The sequence below is a fragment of the Pollachius pollachius genome (assembly GCF_949987615.1).
Source record: "Pollachius pollachius genome assembly, chromosome: 14".
In the NCBI taxonomy this organism is placed as follows: Eukaryota; Metazoa; Chordata; class Actinopteri; order Gadiformes; family Gadidae; genus Pollachius; species Pollachius pollachius.
The window spans coordinates 20,729,278-20,749,056 of record NC_136947.1 but is presented as its reverse complement, the minus strand read 5'-3'; the positions used below and the strand labels follow the sequence as shown (position 1 = coordinate 20,749,056).

At 46.0% G+C, this 19,779-nt stretch overlaps 1 protein-coding gene across 3 annotated transcripts; it reads left to right on the top strand.

The window, feature by feature from the left end:
- Window positions 1-1,105: 1,105 nt before the first annotated feature.
- LOC307086182 (F-box-like/WD repeat-containing protein TBL1XR1) lies at window positions 1,106-18,778 on the top strand. 3 transcript variants are annotated; one of them, XM_079751310.1, is made up of 17 exons: window positions 1,106-1,274; window positions 1,865-1,944; window positions 2,498-2,564; window positions 4,719-4,821; window positions 5,057-5,202; window positions 5,635-5,890; window positions 6,714-6,846; window positions 7,041-7,182; window positions 8,087-8,150; window positions 8,234-8,331; window positions 8,600-8,660; window positions 10,975-11,096; window positions 12,176-12,250; window positions 13,246-13,373; window positions 16,112-16,277; window positions 16,801-16,902; window positions 18,362-18,778. In XM_079751310.1, exons 4-17 carry the CDS (start codon window positions 4,764-4,766, stop codon window positions 18,386-18,388), a joined length of 1,578 nt encoding a protein of 525 aa, XP_079607436.1. In that variant the 5' UTR covers window positions 1,106-1,274; window positions 1,865-1,944; window positions 2,498-2,564; window positions 4,719-4,763; the 3' UTR covers window positions 18,389-18,778. The 3 variants fall into 3 exon arrangements, with proteins under 3 accessions (XP_079607436.1, XP_079607435.1, XP_079607437.1); XM_079751309.1 differs by lacking the exon at window positions 1,865-1,944; XM_079751311.1 differs by lacking the exon at window positions 1,106-1,274 and having other exon boundaries at window positions 1,933-2,017.
- Window positions 18,779-19,779: the final 1,001 nt, after the last annotated feature.

Sequence of the window (19,779 nt, the reverse complement as noted above, 5' to 3'; positions counted from 1 at the left end):
TGTTTTGTCTGTCCCAGAGTTAGAGCCGCACAGGATTGGGGCGGAGTGTAGTGAGGATGACCAGTAAGGCAGAAATTAGCTCTAGTGGGGGATGGGCGCGTTGTTATGACTGGTGCTTGGCTGGAGAAAATCTCAGGAGACCTGAGGCATACATACATTTACATTGGATTTGTCAAGTCCGCTTAGACCATGGGACACAATTTTTGTCACTTTCACGTGTAATCGAACAGGGTAAAAAACGGACTATACAAAGATAGTCGTTTTTATTTTTCATTTTATATTTCAGCTGGAATGCATTTGCAGCGCGCTGTCAGTGTAGTTTCCTATTTGGTAGAGGCCATGCATAACATATTTGGTCATTGCGCATCGATATATTGAATTAATATAAAATAAAAATAAATCATAACTATATGGCAACCAGTTGGAATAGCTTTGGGTGAGCTTATATCCCAATTGGCAAAAAAAAAAATGCAATCACTGTCAACCGCCATACGGTAGACTAATGTCACTGCCAACCCCAATAGAGTAGACTACTGTCACAGACAACCCCAATACATTAGGTTACTGTCACAGACAACCCCAATACATTAGGTTACTGTCACAGACAACCTACATACAGTAGGCTATCATCACAGACAACCTCAATACAGTAGGCTACTGTCACTGACAACTTCAATACAGTAGGCTACCGTCACTGTTAACCTCAATCCAGTAGGCTAATGTCACTGCCAACCTCAAATCAGTAGGCTACAGACAACCTCAATCCAGTAGGCTAGTCACAGACAACCTCAATCCAGTAGGTTACTGTTAAAGAACACCTCAATACAGTAGGCTACTGTCACTGACAACCTTCAAATCAGTAGGCTACTGTCACAGACAACCTCAATCCAGTAGGTTACTGTCAAAGAACACCTCAATACAGTAGGCTACCGTCACTACAACCCTCAAATCAGTAGGCTACTGTCACAGATAATCTTAATCCAGTAGGATACTGTCTCAGACAAACTCAATCCAGTAGGCTACTGTCACAGACAACCTCAATACAGTAGGCTACTGTCACAGGCAGCCCATTTCTGCGGGTCAGGTCACTCCTCTGTGCCGAGCATCTGAAGCCGTCGTTAGCTTCTTACCGCCTGGCTCTTTAGCTTTAATATTATCAATAATTTTTATGCGAATACAATTAATTTTGCGATCGAAAGAAGTGGATAACATGGTTTGATGTAATAAAAAGGAACACAGAAGAAATCGTCGATTGAAAGATCTTATGCAAGCAGGTAGGGGATATCAAAAACACTGTCGTTAGCTTAACTCGCTAGTATTCCCGTGCACGCTAGCTGTAAGCGGGCTTTCAAGGCTGACTAGTTAGTGGAGGATATTGTAGTTGGATATGTTGATGTCTTTGTCAACTTTATTCGGAGTATATCGATTTAGAGAAGTGGGAATGGGCATAGCTCAGGTTTGTTAAAGGGTGGAGGTAAACGAGGTGTTTTGATGACGGGCGGCCGCTAGCTAGCAGCTAGCTGAGAACACGGGGCTACGGGCTAACGATACCCCGGACCCCGACAGTATCTGGAAATACATCAATCAAACATCGGTGTTTTTAGAAAGCATCCGAAACAATTACATTTAAATAAGTATTCTTTGGATATAATAATTAATGAATTTGTTGTTTTAGTCAAACTGTTTTCCGGTGTAAGTTCCTCAGTCATTGACTCATCATATGGACTAGCGTCTTATAACGTTAAGGCACGTGTTTGTATCCATTGGCTAAATTAAAGATCTCTACCTCTCCATACGGCCGTTTGTACGACATGTTTCAATAAGAGCCAGCTAACATAAACCTTCATCTCATCCGCCTATACAGGCTGGGAGAGCACGCTGGTTTTCTCCATTCACTCAGCCTTGTGCGGGGGATGGGCATTCGATTCACTACTGTTAGCCACTGTAAGCTCCATGCCACTGTGGGCAAAAAAATAATAATTGGATGTTGGTGTGTATTACATCGTGGATGAATAAGGTGCGCTTCAGTAAGATGAAACTAAAGCTCTTTTATTCTAAAACGCAGAATTCTCATTCAAATCCCGACCTCAGTTATTACAGTATTAGATATGCTACTGTAGTAGTTAGAGTAGCATATCTACGATATGAATCCTACTGTCCCTCGACGTTTTGTTTGTTTTTAGCTTGTGCGGTGCATAGTAGCCTTTGCACAACATACCATTGCCTTCATTTGAATCACCTCGTACCAAATCGGCTTTTACTTGACCAAGTTTGGATGACAGTTCAAACCCCATAATAAATAAAACATACAATGTAAATGGTATTTATTGCTACATTTTATATGTTAATGTTTTGAACCACCGAGATTGCAAAATAGGGGATAGGCTACATATAACGGAATATTATATTCCTGACATGTAGATAATGTATTATTTATAAGATTAACCTGCTTAGTTAATCCAAAATAGCATACTTTATTTGAATTTATTTCTTCCAGGGCTCCAGAATTCCCGCTCAGGACCACATGACCCATGATGGACCTCTGAAGACCTCTGATCACATGGGTAGCTTATTATCATTTCACATCTTTGTTGAATTCGTAATTCCAATGGGTCACTATATGGCGGGTTCCATGGTCTGTTATTTCAGAATAGCAGACCGCTGCTATGTATAACAGATCGTTGCTATGGACACTAAAACCCAATATTTTTGCGGAAGCAATGCAATACTTCTTAAATCCAATAACATATTTGTTTACGTCAAACTATGATTTTTTTTTTTTGGCGGGGGTTAATTTTTAATTTGCTTTGTTAATGCAAAATGATGAAAAAATATTTCTTGAAAAACAATGAATAAATATATATATATATATTTTTTAAAATATATATATATATATATATATATATATACATTGGTAGTCAAGGCGGGGCCCTATTGTTGTTAAGGCGGCCGCCTTAACCATACAGTGCTGGGGGAAACACTGGGTTGAAGTAGTCAATGGTGGTGGTGGTAGTCTGTGGTGTGATGGTGTTGTGGCAGTGGTTAACAAAATGGCCTTGGCTCATCCAGCTGCCATGTGTCTTAATGGTGTTCTACAGGAGCCGTGTGTTTGGAAATAGAAAGCCAGCCTAGTCCCTGGTGAGAGCCTCAGTGCATGAAGTCACACGTTGCCCGTGCGTGACTGGACTTTTACACCAACCCACTGTAAGGTTGTGATGGGGGAAGGGGTCTTGTGCAGGGTTCACAGGGCTGAATTGCCATGTATTGTACGTCCCTGTGTTTCGCTATGGTGGAATGTAGGCCTGCAGCTCAAAATGGGGGCGCCAGCACGTCTTACTTGTGAAAGTCAAGTTGGGGTCAAGTTTGTCCTTACAATAATAGGAGAAGGGGAAGGGGAATACGCTGAACAGATGGCCTCTTAGATACTACTTTTATATCCATTTATTATTTTTATTTTATTTACTATGAGGACTAGGCTGCCCTGTTTTCTCACTGTTCGGACTATTGTTGCTGGTGATGGTTGCGTGAATGGATGCATTCAGCCTCTTACAAACACTTAAGGTATAGAACCGGTTTCGTAAAAGTTGGCACTGGTTGAAGCTGCTGATGGCTGATTTTGCCTTAGCTCTCGAGCAATGTGCTTGGGGTCTTCTTTCATGGTTTTGTGTTCTTGGACTTACACTTTAGCAGTCAACAAGATGCTAAGCATATATAGACCAAGGAATGAATCGTAGTTGGGGTGTCCCAGCAGAAATGTTCTGGGTTTGGAGCCGTGTCTCCAGTCTACCTGTAGGCATCCTTGAGCAAGAGGCCTAACCCTTCGTGGTTCCTGAATGGCCTGTCCCTTCTGGTATAACCCTCTGATACATTGATAAAAAATAAATTAATATTTTTGCATCAACAAACAGCAGCAGTCTAATTCATAGCCTCTCAAACTCTTCAATATTCTTGTTCACTGACTTAATTTATCTCTCATCTTTGTATTATTGGCCTGATTCTCACCAAAAGTTGCCAGCAAAGCCGTAAGTAGTGGCTCTCTGCTGTTAGGAGGCAGAGTGGAGAGGGGAAAGTTCTGACTATACAACTGTCCATTATGACGCTCCTGGACCTCCATTCAAACTCAGCCACTTGTTTATTTTCCACCAGTCCTTTTTAAACCGTCCCTGGTTCTGCCTTACAAAACACCAGGCTGTATCCACGGTGTGTTGGCGGACTGTGCATACAGCCTGGTGTATCCACGTGCTCCTCCAGCGCCCACTTCCTTCTTGAGCAAAGGCCCAGTAATTACTTCCAGTTGTGAGCTATTAATTGGATCTCATCCCCTCCCCAGTGCCAGCATGGCCCCGCTGTCCCCCACAACCACTGCCTTTTGTCTTGACAGTGCTTTATGTCTAGTGTCTCCTCCATTAGCTTCAGTCGTTTCGTCCCGTTTCTCTATATCACTATGTACAGTTTTGTCTTGCATGCTGTATTTGTATACTCTTACATAATCTGCCACAGCAGCCATTTGTAATTCCTCGACTCTGTTTTAAGATATTGATAATACTGGACACACAGACGCATACGCATATACTCACAAACGCAACATATGCACAAACACAAGGCAAGCCTCTGCCTTAAAGTCATTTGCTTGTGTTTAATACTATATGTCTAAAAATGAAAATGTATGTTTATCTGTATATGTTCTAATTCTAGTGGTTCTCTCTTTTCTGACCCAGGCTCCTATGCAGCGCTGGCACATGGTTTAACCACCAGGACTAACAATGAGCATAAGCAGTGATGAGGTCAACTTCCTGGTGTACAGATACCTGCAGGAGTCAGGTAGGAACCACCTGCTTGGAAGAAGAATTGATCGTCGCTGTTCACCCAATAATCATACCGTCAAGAGATCAGAAAGGGGCTTTGATCTGCATTTCAACCTTCATATCTCATGTGTTCATGCGTCATTAATAATAGATGGACTTATGGGGACTGTAGATCATCTTTATCACCACCCTCTGTCTCCTTCTGCTTATTCCTGTCTATCACCATCTCTGGGCTTCCTTACCCCTCCCAGGCTTCTCCCATTCGGCGTTTACGTTTGGCATAGAGAGCCACATCAGCCAGTCCAACATCAATGGAGCCCTGGTGCCCCCGGCAGCGCTCATCTCCATCATCCAGAAGGGCCTGCAGTATGTGGAGGCCGAAGTCAGCATCAACGAGGTCCGTAGCTCCCCCACCCCCTCTGTTTCTCTTCTTTTGAAGTAGCGGCATACAGTGTCTATTCTGTGTCCAGGGGCCTTTGCAGAAAGGCCTTTCCTGTCAATGAAAGCTCCCAGGCAAACCTGCCTTTGGTTTAAATTAGAAAAGCAGACCTGGACGTGATCTTTATGCTTAACCTGATTAGCATTTTGTTACTTGGCCCAGTTAACGGAGATTAAACATTCTTATAATGCAGCTTGAACTGCCACAGGCTCCAGGATTCCTCCCTTAACGCCAACCGCCCCACATTCCAACTCATGACTTCACAGCAGTCATTAAATCATCACCCAGTGACGCCGACATTTGGGTCAATACGGCGCTAACCTCGCCAACCAGAAGAAGACTTTGTACACTAACCCCGCCCACCTTCTTCTTCTAAACACTTGGACGCAGGATGGGACGCTGTTCGATGGGCGACCGATCGAGTCGCTGTCACTGATCGATGCGGTGATGCCCGACGTGGTACAGACGCGACAGCAGGCCTACAGGGAGAAGCTGGCCCAACAACAGCAGCAGCAGCAGCAACAAGCCCAGCAGCAGCAGGTGGCGTTGTCCGCAGCCAGCGGGAGTACCGCAGGGAGCCAGCCGGCCGCAAAGAACGGCGAGGGTGCTCCCAACGGGGAGGAGAACGGAGGCCACGGTGTAGCCAGTAAGGAAGTGGCTTGGTGTGGTTTCTGGGTGGATCGGTGGGCGGGGGTGTGGGACTTAATTCTTATCCTTGGGCTGCTGGTCCCTTTGTGGAAAATGTTGATGAGGCCATCCAAAACCATCCATTCATAATTAAATTACGATCAGATTAAGTAGTTTTCGAGCAACTAATCGTTTCAGCGTTATATTCTTATAATAATAAATATTTTATTATTATTTTAAATTATAAATTCCACTGAAGAAAACAAGATTTCAGATGGGGATTTTAGTGTGTATAACAGTGTTCATCTCAATCTACACAGTATTTATAGATCTCAGCCCCCAGCAACATGATTGGTCCAAACCGATATGAAGACACCCTGTACCCCCAAAGCCTGTCTGCCCTCAGACTAATGTCTTCTTTTGGCTGCTGCCTTGAAATGCAAAAGGGAAATGGGAACAGATAAATGTCCCTCTCCCTGGTCGTTATCTGAGGCGGATCAGTAAGCATAAGCAGCATTTTAAAGTGTGTACTTTATTTAACAGACTGTCGTGTTTGCCAACTTTACTATATACTATAGTCAACATTACAATTGATCACACACACGTTTGTTTGCATTACAATTTGTAAGGACAGGGTAGAGTTTGTAGTTGCTCATGGTCGACTCCCAGGCGAATGTACTGAGTTCGATTCCCGACGTCCGCACACTTCTGTAGTTATCAGAGTGCTAGATGACCATACCCTGCCTTCTCCCTAATGCCTGTCTCTGAATTCCCTGTTGGATGGCGTTTGATTGATCACTGAATGCTGGGTGATGAGCAGTGTACCCTGTGTGTTGGCGCAGACCACCACGGGGAGATGATGGAGGTGGAGCGGGACGTGGAGATCCCCCAGAGCAAGGCCATGGTGCTGCGGGGCCATGAGTCGGAGGTGTTCATCTGTGCCTGGAACCCGGTCAACGACCTTCTGGCCTCAGGGTCAGCATCCCCGTTTCATCCCCTCACTTCCTCTTTATTCTCCGAGTGTTTCCTCGTGCATGTTCTTCTGTTCTTCATAATTAGATTTCCAAATGATGACTCGATATTTTTCCCACTGTACTTGGTAACTTGGCAGAAGCAGAGAAAGTTGGCGTTATTTTCAGCATGTGTTTGTGTTGTGGTTGTGTGAGCAGCTCTGGAGACTCCACGGCGAGGATCTGGAACCTGAGTGAGGCCAGCACAGGGGGCTCCACCCAGCTGGTCCTTAGGCACTGCATACGGGAGGGCGGCCAGGACGTCCCCAGCAACAAAGACGTCACCTCGCTCGACTGGAACGTGAGTGTGTGTGTGTGTGTGTGTGTGTGTGTGTGTGTGTGTGTGTGTGTGTGTCCGTCCATGTTGTGGATAACAGTCTTGAATAACGACCCCGCTTTAAAGTTCTTGCTGAGAAGATTTATTTTTGTGTTTTGCTCAGTATTGCGTCGCCCGCTTCATTGCTCTGATTAGTTTTAGGCCTATCCAATGTCGTCCAGAGGCATTGGGGTCTGGGGCCATTGATGACGCCCCCTGGAAATCTAAAATGATTATTTGATTAGCTTTTAATAGGATGGCGTTCAACTCAAAGGCTTGCCAGCAGCGCCACTCAGCGGCCGTGGTAGGAATGATTGCATGAGGTCATATTTGTCATTGAATGGATGTTACTGGTAGGGTAGGCTGTTTGGAAAAACCTGCCAGTGTAGGCTTGATCTTTAAACGATCAAACCGAAGGAATCCCAGCCCTCCTTTCAGGCTTTCCTCCTGAGCCTCTTGCCCAACATGATAAGCTGGCTAGCTTCAGCAGTCAGCCTGCCTAGCCTTTTGGAAGACTGCGGTCATGCACATGAGTAAAGGGCAGAGTGCGCTCAGGTAGCTGGGTAGGGAGGTAGACAGACACGGAGGCCGTTCATTAATTTGATTCATGCTGCGAATCATATCGCTGAAAAGATGCAAAGACAATAAATAAATTACAACATAAATTGATTCCCTGTCTAGCTTAAAATTGTCATCACAGCCGCATTGATTGACCTATAGAGCTAGTTCTTAAGTAGATTTCCAGGTTATATAACTAATAATAATAATAAAAAAAATCGTATATTAATTTGGCCCAAAATGTGAATGATTAAATATGAATATGAAAGTGAGCTGACCATGTCAGTATTATGGTAAGCTGAACATTAATCAGAAGGTTCTCTGGTTCTAGAGCGAAGGCACCCTGCTGGCCACGGGATCTTATGACGGCTTTGCCAGAATCTGGACGAAAGACGGTAAACCCTTCCCCTCCCGTACTCAGACCGTTCAGTTGACCCAGTGGCATGGGCAGAGGAATGACCTGCTGTGTGTACCGTAGGGAACCTGGCCAGCACCTTGGGACAGCATAAAGGGCCGATATTCGCCCTCAAGTGGAACAAGAAAGGAAACTTCATCCTCAGTGCAGGTGTAGACAAGGTAAAGGATACAAAGTGTTATTTATATAATTTCTAAAAAATAAATAGAAATTATAAAAATAAAACTGAATTACATTGTGGTTAAAAAATGTACAACTAAAATTGTCTGTTAAACTAAATAATTGGGACATAATAGATTCAACAGCTGAATAGGATTGGTCACATCCTAGTGTGCTGTGCTGAGGTCTGTGACTTTCTGCTCCTAAAACGAAGGCTCATGTTATTATTAAACGTGTTTATCACATCCATGTGTTGTTGGTCCTCTCCAGACCACCATCATCTGGGACGCTCACACTGGGGAGGCCAAGCAGCAGTTTCCTTTCCACTCAGGTGAGAACCCGGGGTCGAAGTAGTGCTGGGCGATATGGACCAAAAGTCATATCTCAATATTTTCAAGCAGAAAGCCGATATATATCGGCTATTATCGATATTTGTTGACACAATAACATAGTTGCCTTTGCCGCGCTCCAATTTCTGCTTTAATTTCTAGCCTGCCTGCATTGCTGTACTCGTTAACCTGCCTTGCTGAAGCAAAGTCAATCCTAAATTTGGGTGCAGGCCAGGGTAGCTAAACATTTAAAAATAAATCAGTCAAAAACAGTCGGAGCAAGATGTGGCAAATGCATTTGACGGACTCCATGTTTCGCGCTGAAGTGGATTTAAAAAAGTGATGTGAGTGGAAGAGCGGGGCCAGGGCAGAGTGTGTGTGAGCAGCATTGCCAGATTGGGCAAGATTTCCCGCCCGATCTGGCAACCCTGGGACCAACCCGCTGCAGCCAGTATTGCCAGATTTAGTGGGAACTTGACCCAATCTGGCAACACTGTGTGAACCGGAGGCAGAGCGGGACGTAGATAGATAAGCAGAGTGAGGAAATAGCAGGCTGCAGGCGCGGCTCGGAAGGGCTTTTTTTTAATTTTTCTCTAATTTCAACGCAAATGAACTATTTAGCTGTTGACGATAGCGTCTCGTTCTTGTTTGAAAAAATATCTATATAGTTAAAATACCGATATAATGCCCAGCCCTAGGTTGAAAGTCGTTAAAGTTATTGGTCACCCTCTTGTGTAAAGTGGTATTTCAGCGAAAATTGAACCCAGTATTTTCGGTATGAAGACGCATAAAATAAGCCCTCCAGACATTTTATTTCGTTGAGAATCGAGTATTGAGCTTGCCCCGAGCAACAAATTTAGCTTAACAATCTCCCCTCTTGATACATGGCTGTTTTAAATTTGCTGGCGCCTCTATTATGTTATTTACGGTAGCTGGTTATTGACTTGTGTGGACTTCCTGGAAACATGGACCTACCGGTAAGGCACAGACTAGTGCCGCTTTTCCACCAACAGTATCAGCTCAACTCCCCTCGACTCGAGTCGGCCCGCCTTTTTTTGCGTTTCCACTGCCAAAATCTGGTACCTGGTACTTTTTTAGTCTCACCTCCGTTGAGGTTCCATGAGAGCTGAACCGGTACTTTTGTGCGACATAAACAGGCTGCTGGCCACTGATGACGCCACTGGACGAGCGCGACGTCCGAGCCTGACAACCGACACCAGGTGTTGTGCCGAAAAATGGAATCCTTTCTGAAATCGCAGCCCCTCTCCAGGTTATAGCAGTGTTTATATCATATCGTCACAAGATGAGCCACCTATCACAGAAAGCGACATGTAAGATTTCTTCTTCTGACGAAAAGAGGGTTTATAGTTTATAGCAGTGTTTATATTATTTCATCACAAGATGAGCAACTTGTCACAGAAAGCGGTGTCACATTTTATAGGAGACCCACAACGTAAGATATATGTATGCACGATGTGACTCGCAGAAAGCGCAGATGAAATAAGAGACTTCAGACGGGGATTCCATTTTCGGCACAACACCTGCATGTTAAAATACTAGCATCAGCGTTCAGTCCACAATAGTGATTGATTATTGAACACCACAAGATCAGTGCACAAGAACACGCCGTGGACCGTGACCTGGTGGTGATGCTCCTGTGTGTAGCCCTGTCTGTTTATGTGTTTGGTGAATAATCATGCACAGTTTCGCGCATGCATGCTTTGCAAACCATGCGACCCGCCCACGTTGAAGAGGTACTTTTTGAGATGGAAACACGACGTGCCTGGAACCAACCCAAGTCATGCCGCTCTATGTCCTGGCGAGTTGAGCTTGTACTGTCCGTGGAAAAGTAGCATAGGAAAACATTTTTTAATAAATGCCCGGTCGCTTACTAAGTTGTTGATGCTTAGTTTTATGTGTAGAGACCCTAGTCATGGAACTGCACCGGTTTGGTGCTATTTTGAGCAATATTAGTGGTTAAATAAAAAGGTTTGGAAACGTTTGCTGTGCCCCTAGCCAATAACATTGAAGCCATTTGGGCTGCCATTGCTCCGGGCACACTCTATACTTGATTATCAATGAAAAAAGTGGCCGAAAAAGACCCTGGGTTCGATTTTCGCCGGAATTAGACTTTAATCTGAAGACTGTATTTGATGCAGGTCCTTTAAATATTTAATATTTACCTAGCTTAGCATACCTGTATTTCAAAGTTGTAGCACGATCTATCTCTCAATCACTTACTCACTCACTCTCACTCACTGTCACTCACTGTCACTCAATCAATCACTGTCACTCACTGTTTCCCCACCCAATCAGCGCCGGCCCTGGACGTAGACTGGCAGAGCAACAACACGTTTGCTTCCTGCAGCACTGACATGTGCATCCACGTGTGCAAGCTGGGCCAGGACCGACCTGTCAAGACCTTCCAGGGACACACGGTGAGCACCCTCTGGGTGATGGTGCTGCCAACCTCGGGCAGAGGGAGGAGGGAACAGAGCTCTGAGGAGCTCTGTTCCCTTTGACACTTCAATGCTCGTTGTCTCAGTCGATGTCATTAGTTTCCTCTGTGTTGATGAAGGAATGGGAGATTGACACGCAGACTTTGAAGATTACTCGTCTTTACGTTTACAACAAACCTGTTGCAACACGTTTAATATTGTTCTGCTGGGAAAAGGGCTGTGAAAAAAAACCGCTGCCAACCCTAGGGTTTCTCGTCAAACTCTTCCTCTGATTAAGTCGGTGCTCTGTGTTCCCATGCTGCATCACACTCCACAGCAGGAGGGGGTGGGAGGGGAGGTGAAGGCTTGGCTTTTTTATTTGGCCACATAACATAGAAGAACTATCATGAATGATGCCTATTCAGCCCTGTAAGATAGCAATATCCTTTTCCGATATACCACCAACTGAACTGGAACGGCCACACCTTTACCCCTCAACCGTCTGTGGAGCTCCAGCCAGAGTTCACCTGACATCTCCACACCTTGTAGACCTTACAATCAGATCAGGCCTTGCTCTTTGGCAATGTACAGCTGTTGAGAATCCAAATGTTGTGTAGTCTGTTTTGGCTTATTTTGGACCTCTGCCTGGATGGCACCTCAACACTAGTTTTTATCAATTGATTGTTTTCCTTTTCATTTCTACAGTTATGTATTTATTTTATAACACTAAATGCTAAACCATAATATCCCCTAGGATTGCTCTTCAAAGATTTGATGAACTTGCACGGCGGGACTAGCTCCATTCACCCAAAGAGAAATCACACAGAGTAGTTCATCTATCAGGGAAGAGATGATTGGTCAGAAGGACCCAGGAGCCCTCGTGATTGGTCAGAAAGAACCCAGGGGCCTTTGTGATTCTAGATTGGCTCAGACAGGCAGGAGCAGATATTCTCTCACTCTCTCAACTGCTGGATGGCTCGGCCATTTCTGACAAATTAAACTCAAATATCAGCTCTTAAATCGTACCTACTTGTTCATGTACCTATCCTCCCATTTCTCCCTCCATCTTTTCTCTGCAGAACGAGGTCAACGCCATCAAGTGGGACCCCACCGGCAGCCTGCTGGCGTCCTGCTCGGACGACATGACCCTCAAGGTGTGTGTGTGTGTGTGTGTGTGTGTGTGTGTGTGTGTGTGTGTGTGTGTGTGTGTGTGTGTGTGTGTGTGTGTGTGTGTGTGTGTGTGTGTGTAAGCAAGCAGCTTTGGGTCGGTGTCATGGCACCATACTCTTAAACACTTTCATCTCACACACACGTATGTACGTTCATAGTAAGTCATGTGGCAGACGCTTTTATACGAAGACGCTTACAAGTGAGGCACAATTTTAATACACACACACATATATATCAGTGACGTGCAGTCAGGGGAGGAAGGTGAGGCAGAGCCTCACTTGTCATCATGAAAAGAAAAAAATAATTATGATAAAAAAGTATTATATTTGTATTTGTCTACTGATCTGTGGTCTAAATGTAATTAATGTACGATTCCAATAATTTAAATCATTTTTATTATCAAAATCGCTGAAGAGCGCATGCGCTCAACCCAGTTTGCTTTTTCACCGTTGTCACCAATGTAATGTTTGTAGACACTTATTGTATGATCGCACTTTACTTAAACTAGTTAATATATTTGATGTATGTGTATAACATATTTAGTCTTGCAACAAGACTAAATATGCTGATCTGACATAAAACCACGCTGAAAAAGCATGAAATGAGGCAGCCAGTACCTCTGCCTCACTGAAGGGGGCGTATGCGTGAGCCCAGTGTTTACAGGATGCTTCCGTTAACTTCTTTTAAGCAGTCAAGTGCACTACATCAGTTTGTTTATTTAAAAAAAAAACATTTCTGACTGCAAACACGGAAGATAATGATTCAAGGACGGTACTATATAACAATTGGGTTCATATATTTGTAAATATGACTCTGAAAAAGTCAGTGCCTCACCAGCCACGGATCTCACAGTCTCTGATATATATATATATATATATTTTTTTTATTGTGCAAGAAGTGTAGGTCAGTGTGCCATAGAAGCCACCAGATGGCGCTGTTACATTGCCTTGTCTCCTCATCCCTGTCTGCTACTCCACAGATCTGGAGCATGAAGCAGGACATGTGTGTTCACGACCTCCAGGCCCACAGCAAGGAGATCTACACCATCAAGTGGAGCCCAACGGGCCCCGGGTCCAACAACCCCAGCGCCAACCTCATGCTGGCCAGGTGCAGTGAAGCTTGCTGATAGGTAGTGGGGAAACTGTAGAGTCCTCCCGGAGCTCAGGAACACTGACCTGGAGGCCAACTTTGTTCCATGCATTGGTTTGGTGGGGTGAACTGAAAGCCTCGGTCACCTGTCGGCCATCTTGAATGACAGATGGCCACGAGGTGAATACGGCCCCCTTTTTCTAGATTCCATTATTTATACCTAATAATCTGTTGTGGCCCATGTTCATACCAGTCCTCATCGGAAGTGCTGTGTTGATATTGATGAGGGAGATTGATTAGTGGAAAGATTCACTCACTTTGATCAAAAAGAAAAAGTGCATACGAACGAACATCTGCTCCCTACTGATGGTGTCAGACAGGAAACACTGTCCCAAACAAGTCTAATTTTCCATCTCTGTTGAAATTCTCCGCTGCGAGTTCAGCTCCCCACCAACCCGTCTCCTCCTCTTCCTCCTCTTACCCGTCTCCTCCTCTTCCTCCTCCAACCCGTCTTCTCTTCCTCCTCTTACCCGTCTCCTCCTCTTCCTCCTCTAACCCGTCTCCTCCTCTTCCTCCTCTGACCCGTCTCCTCCTCTTCCTCCTCTGACCCGTCTCCTCTTCTTCCTCCTCTTACCCGTCTCCTCCTCTTCCTCCTCCAACCCGTCTCCTCTTCCTCCTCCAACCCGTCTCCTCCTCTTCCTCCTCTTACCCGTCCCCTCCTCTTCCTCCTCCAACCCGTCTCCTCTTCCTCCTCCAACCCGTCTCCTCCTCTTTCTCCTCCAACCCGTCTCCTCCTCTTCCTCCTCCAACCCGTCTCCTCCAACCCCTCTCCTCCTCTTCCTCCTCCAACCCGTCTCCTCCTCTTCCTCCTCTAATCGGTCTCCTCCTCTTCCTCCTCCAACCCGTCTCCTCCTCTTCCTCCTCTGACCTGTCTCCTCCTCTTCCTCCTCTAACCCGTCTCCTCTTCCTCCTCCAACCCGTCTCCTCCTCTTCCTCCTCCAACCCGTCTCCTCCTCTTCCTCCTCCAACCCGTCTCCTCCTCTTACCCGTCTCCTCCTCTTCCTCCTCCAACCAGTCTCTTCCTCTTCCTCCTCCAACCCGTCTCCTCCTCTTCCTCCTCTAATCCGGCTCCTCCTCTTCCTCCTCTTACCCGTCTCCTCCTCTTTCTCCTCTAACCCGTCTCCTCCTCTTCCTCCTCTAACCCGTCTCCTCCTCTTCCTCCTCCAACCCGTCTCCTCCTCTTCCTCCTCCAACCCGTCTCCTCCTCTTACCCGTCTCCTCCTCTTCCTCCTCTTACCCGTCTCCTCCTCTTCCTCCTCTGACCTGTCTCCTCCTCTTCCTCCTCTAACCCGTCTCCTCCTCTTTCTCCTCTAACCCCTCTCCTCTTCCTCCTCCAACCAGTCTCCTCCTCTTCCTCCTCCAACCCGTCTCCTCCTCTTCCTCCTCTAATCCGTCTCCTCCTCTTCCTCCTCTTACCCGTCTCCTCCTCTTTCTCCTCTAACCCGTCTCCTCTTCCTCCTCTAACCCGTCTCCTCCTCTTCCTCCTCTAACCCGTCTCCTCCTCTTCCTCCTCTAACCCGTCTCCTCCTCTTCCTCCTCTAACCAGTCTCCTCTTCCTCCTCCAACCCGTCTCCTCCTCTTCCTCCTCCAACCCGTCTCCTCCTTTTCCTCCTCCAACCCGTCTCCTCCTCTTACCCGTCTCCTCCTCTTCCTCCTCCAACCCGTCTCCTCCTCTTCCTCCTCCAGCCCGTCTCCTCCTCTTCCTCCTCCAGCCCGTCTCCTCCTCTTCCTCCTCCAGCCCATCTCCTCCTCTTCCTCCTCTTACCCGTCTCCTCCTCTTACCCGTCTCCTCCTCTTCCTCCTCTTACCCGTCTCCTCCTCTTCCTCCTCTGACCTGTCTCCTCCTCTTCCTCCTCTAACCCGTCTCCTCCTCTTTCTCCTCTAACCCCTCTCCTCTTCCTCCTCCAACCAGTCTCCTCCTCTTCCTCCTCCAACCCGTCTCCTCCTCTTCCTCCTCTAATCCGTCTCCTCCTCTTCCTCCTCTTACCCGTCTCCTCCTCTTTCTCCTCTAACCCGTCTCCTCTTCCTCCTCTAACCCGTCTCCTCCTCTTCCTCCTCTAACCCGTCTCCTCCTCTTCCTCCTCTAACCCGTCTCCTCCTCTTCCTCCTCTAACCAGTCTCCTCTTCCTCCTCCAACCCGTCTCCTCCTCTTCCTCCTCCAACCCGTCTCCTCCTTTTCCTCCTCCAACCCGTCTCCTCCTCTTACCCGTCTCCTCCTCTTCCTCCTCCAACCCGTCTCCTCCTCTTCCTCCTCCAGCCCGTCTCCTCCTCTTCCTCCTCCAGCCCGTCTCCTCCTCTTCCTCCTCCAGCCCATCTCCTCCTCTTCCTCCTCTTACCCGTCTCCTCCTCTTCCTCCTCTTACCCGTCTCCTCCTCTTCCTCCTCTGACCCGTCTCCTCCTCTTCCTCCTCTGACCCGTCTCCTCCTCTTCCTCCTCTGACCCGTCTCCTCCTCTTCCTCCTCCAACCCGTCTCCTCTTCCTCCTCCGACCCGTCTCCTCCTCTTCCTCCTCTGACCCGTCTCCTCCTCTTCCTCCTCTGACCCGTCTCCTCCTCTTCCTCCTCCGACCCGTCTCCTCCTCTTCCTCCTCCGACCCGTCTCCTCCTCTTCCTCCTCCGACCCGTCTCCTCCTCTTCCTCCTCCAACCCGTCTCCTCCTCTTCCTCCTCTAACCCGTCTCCTCCTCTTCCTCCTCCAGTGCGTCCTTCGACTCCACGGTGCGTCTGTGGGACGTGGAGCGCGGGGTGTGCATTCACACCCTGACCCGCCACCAGGAGCCTGTCTACAGCGTGGCCTTCAGCCCCGACGGGCGCCACCTGGCCAGCGGATCCTTCGATAAGTGCGTCCACATCTGGAACACGCAGGTAAATACGCCACCTTCCACATCTGGACACCAGCTGCATTGACCACCGGATCTGATGGAAAGAAGGGAAACAATCCTCTGACTCTCCAGTGCTCATAAATCACAATATAACCTTTGACGGTCCATCTGAGGATCAACAGACCGTATGATATCATTAATAAAAAGATAAATCAATTGGGAAATGCTACTCATAAACTCAAGATCGTAAACTTTGATAATAAAGGTATAAATTGGACTCAAATGTTGTTCACCTTGAGCCCCAAAAGTTCAAAGTTCAGGTTCACATTTGGATGCAATGAAAGGGAATCTTTTATATATCTGCTTAAGCTAGTGGTTAATTGTCACAGGGGCAGAAGTGTCTCTCAGTCTGTCTCAGTCCTCAAACACTCTGCATGTCTCCTTACGTGATAAGACGTCTGTGGTTTATAAATAAGTGGTTAATCAAAGTATAGCAGCTCGGTGCATCAGGACCCTCCTTGCACCGGGTGGTGCTAACATTGTGGTGCCGTGTGTGTTGCCCTCAGACGGGGGCTCTGGTCCACAGCTACCGCGGGACCGGGGGGATTTTCGAGGTGTGCTGGAACGCCATGGGAGACAAAGTAGGAGCCAGCGCTTCAGACGGATCGGTTAGTCACTCGACATTCTGAAAACGTTGTCAAAAATAAAATGAAACATTGCCTCTAGAAACCAGAAACGCTTCAAGAGATGATATAACCTCTGAGAAAAATGACATTCATGAGACGTCTGGTGTGTAGAATGTAGCAGCAACTAGAGGTAAGGTGGCAGATTGAACCGAATTACACCCACCTCAACCCCCCCTCAGCAAGGACCACTGTGGGCTGTACTGGCCTGTAGTGGAAGGTGCCAATAGGTATTTCCGTTTTGAAAAAAGCAACATTAATTATAATCACACAACATCGATTTGACGGCTCTAGCCTGCAATTAAATCAGTTGAACCAATAATAATGGGGTATGTTTGTCATAGTCACTGTAAATGTTGTGGTCCATGGCAAAGGTAACAGCCTATTTACGTTTCTCAGCAAAGAGTCCTATTGTATCCATTGTGGTGAGATGCATTCATATACCTATAATTATTCATTTTTAATTAACGCGTAGAAACTGTATTAATGTGTAGAAACTAAATAAATGAATGGGTAGAAACTGGAGGTTGATGTGAATAGTTTGGGTGAGTGAGGTTCGGCGAGCAAGCAGAGTCTCGGTCAGAAGACTGATATGGCTGATGAATAAGAGCAGGGAGGAGGCAGGGTTTGATGCAACACAAGTCGGTTTATTTTCTTATTCTTCAGGTTGATTTTATGCTTTATTTTGCATCCCTTTCCCCCGTTATATGTATTTATCATTCATCTCAATAGCATTCAGTACTACCAGTCAATGTTTACTTTGCACTGTGGTATGTAATAGGTTACTTTTAATAACACGAAGGTGTGCAATTGTATCACAACAACACACAACTTTCTCAATATTAGTAAATTAGGTCTCTATTGTTTGGTCATCTTTCCAACGAGGTCAAGGGAAATGACGTCATTGACATTCAACCTACTTATATGTTTTGTACCGTTACCTTAAATAAAACTGGATTTCTCTGTGCACATTGTTGGGAACAATTGCTAATGTACTAGGCTAGGAGCGCTGCTCAACGCACCTCAATATAATGTTGAGGCGCGTTGCTGGGAACGCGCCTCAACATTATATATATGATAGATTTATTTATGCAGGAATGCTACATGTATACCTTTTTAAAACATGCTTATGAATATTCTATTCAATTTCTGTCTTCCGCTAGATGCTAATATATTCTACACACTGCACCCTAAATATTCCTATTGTTGAATTCACTTCTGTTTTTGTCTGACATTTTTTTAAATGTAATGAATATTTAAATTGTCTTTGACATGTAATTTATACAGATTAATTTTCTGGTAATTTCTTCAATATTTGTAAAAGGGATAAATATTGTAATTGAATGGAACAAATGGGCTTAAAGGCACTAGATATCAAGGCCGGTTGAAAGCGGTCAATGCCACTTGTGGGCGACTAAGGCTGTTTCTCCTCCTGTCTCCACAGGTGTGTGTACTTGACCTGAGAAAATGACGCTGGTCTGAGGGAGCCATGGACCGACTGTGAATGTGTACATAGCCAAAATGACTGTCTCTCTCCCTGTCCCACACACTGCTGTAGTGCCATCAGCCGCCACACACACACACACACACACACACACACACACACACACACACACACACACACACACACACACACACACACACTCTCACCCCCCCAAGCAAAGCAAAGGACTCCTACCAAGCAAAGTTGTCGAGTCATGGAGTACAACAATATGCGACTCCACGGACATGCGTTTGTGTTTGGTTGGCCCTGACGCAGTTTGAGATCCCATCAGTATCTCACAATGAGCAGACTTTAAAAATCCCTACCAAAATGTAAGGAATTTGTAATCCTTTGTAAAATAAATGCTATGTTATTTCATTTTTTTGTATTTGTTTTGTGTTGGCGTGAGCATATTGCACAAGCCAACTTGTCCTGTGGATGTTGTTGTTGAGGAATTTGTCAGTCGCTGTAGTTAGCTGGTAGTTAGTGGGGGGGGGGGGGGTCATCTAATGACACTCAACATACTTTTTTGGTAGTTTTAAAATTATCACGCAGCACGGCAAAAGGTTGTTTTAGAATTTGTCCCTTTTTGATCTTTCATTTTGATTTATTCTAACCAATTTAAGAAGGCAGTGAGGCCATGCGCCATGGGCCCTTGTTTTTTCTTTTCTTTCTCTTGCCCGGCTCAAACAAGACTGCATTTCAGGTGTTTCAATATCGAACAGGTTAATAAACAGCTAAAGAGCTAAAATCTCCCAAACCGACCGATTATCTCTGAAGGTGTTTATATATCTCCAACGGACGCACACAATCACATGAACAGAATGCACAAACAGACATCATGCTGCTGGGTGGGGGGAAGAGATGTCTCACCTGGCGATCTGTCTGAAGCCTTATTGTCACCCCTGTTAGCAGGGGCGGGGGGTAGGGCTGTATCTCCTGCTCTTGCACACAGAGGGCTGTGCTGGTGTCCGCCTCAATGCTGCCTCTCTGAACTCGGGGGAAACACAGCTATATAACCACTCAGCTAAAATGTGTAATCAGTATTGGGTAGTCATTAGTGCCCTATCTCGCCACCACTTGCATCTTGTTGCTTGGGGTGCAGAACGATAATCGGACCTTTTTGTTTGTCGGCAATCTTCTCGCTTTTACCTTCTTTTTTTGCCTCATTGTTTTTTCATTAAATCAGAAGCGTTTGACTCCCAGTATTGTGCGGAGGGTCGCCATAACACTGTGTTAGGAAGAGGCCTAGCTGGAGTCGCCCTTCACTTCACACATCTTACAGCTGGATGGATGACATCGTCGTGTTCAGTGCTTTGACAATGGGTTTAATGACTTTCTACTCTTTGCATTGAATGCCTGTCCATCTTGTTTGGCTG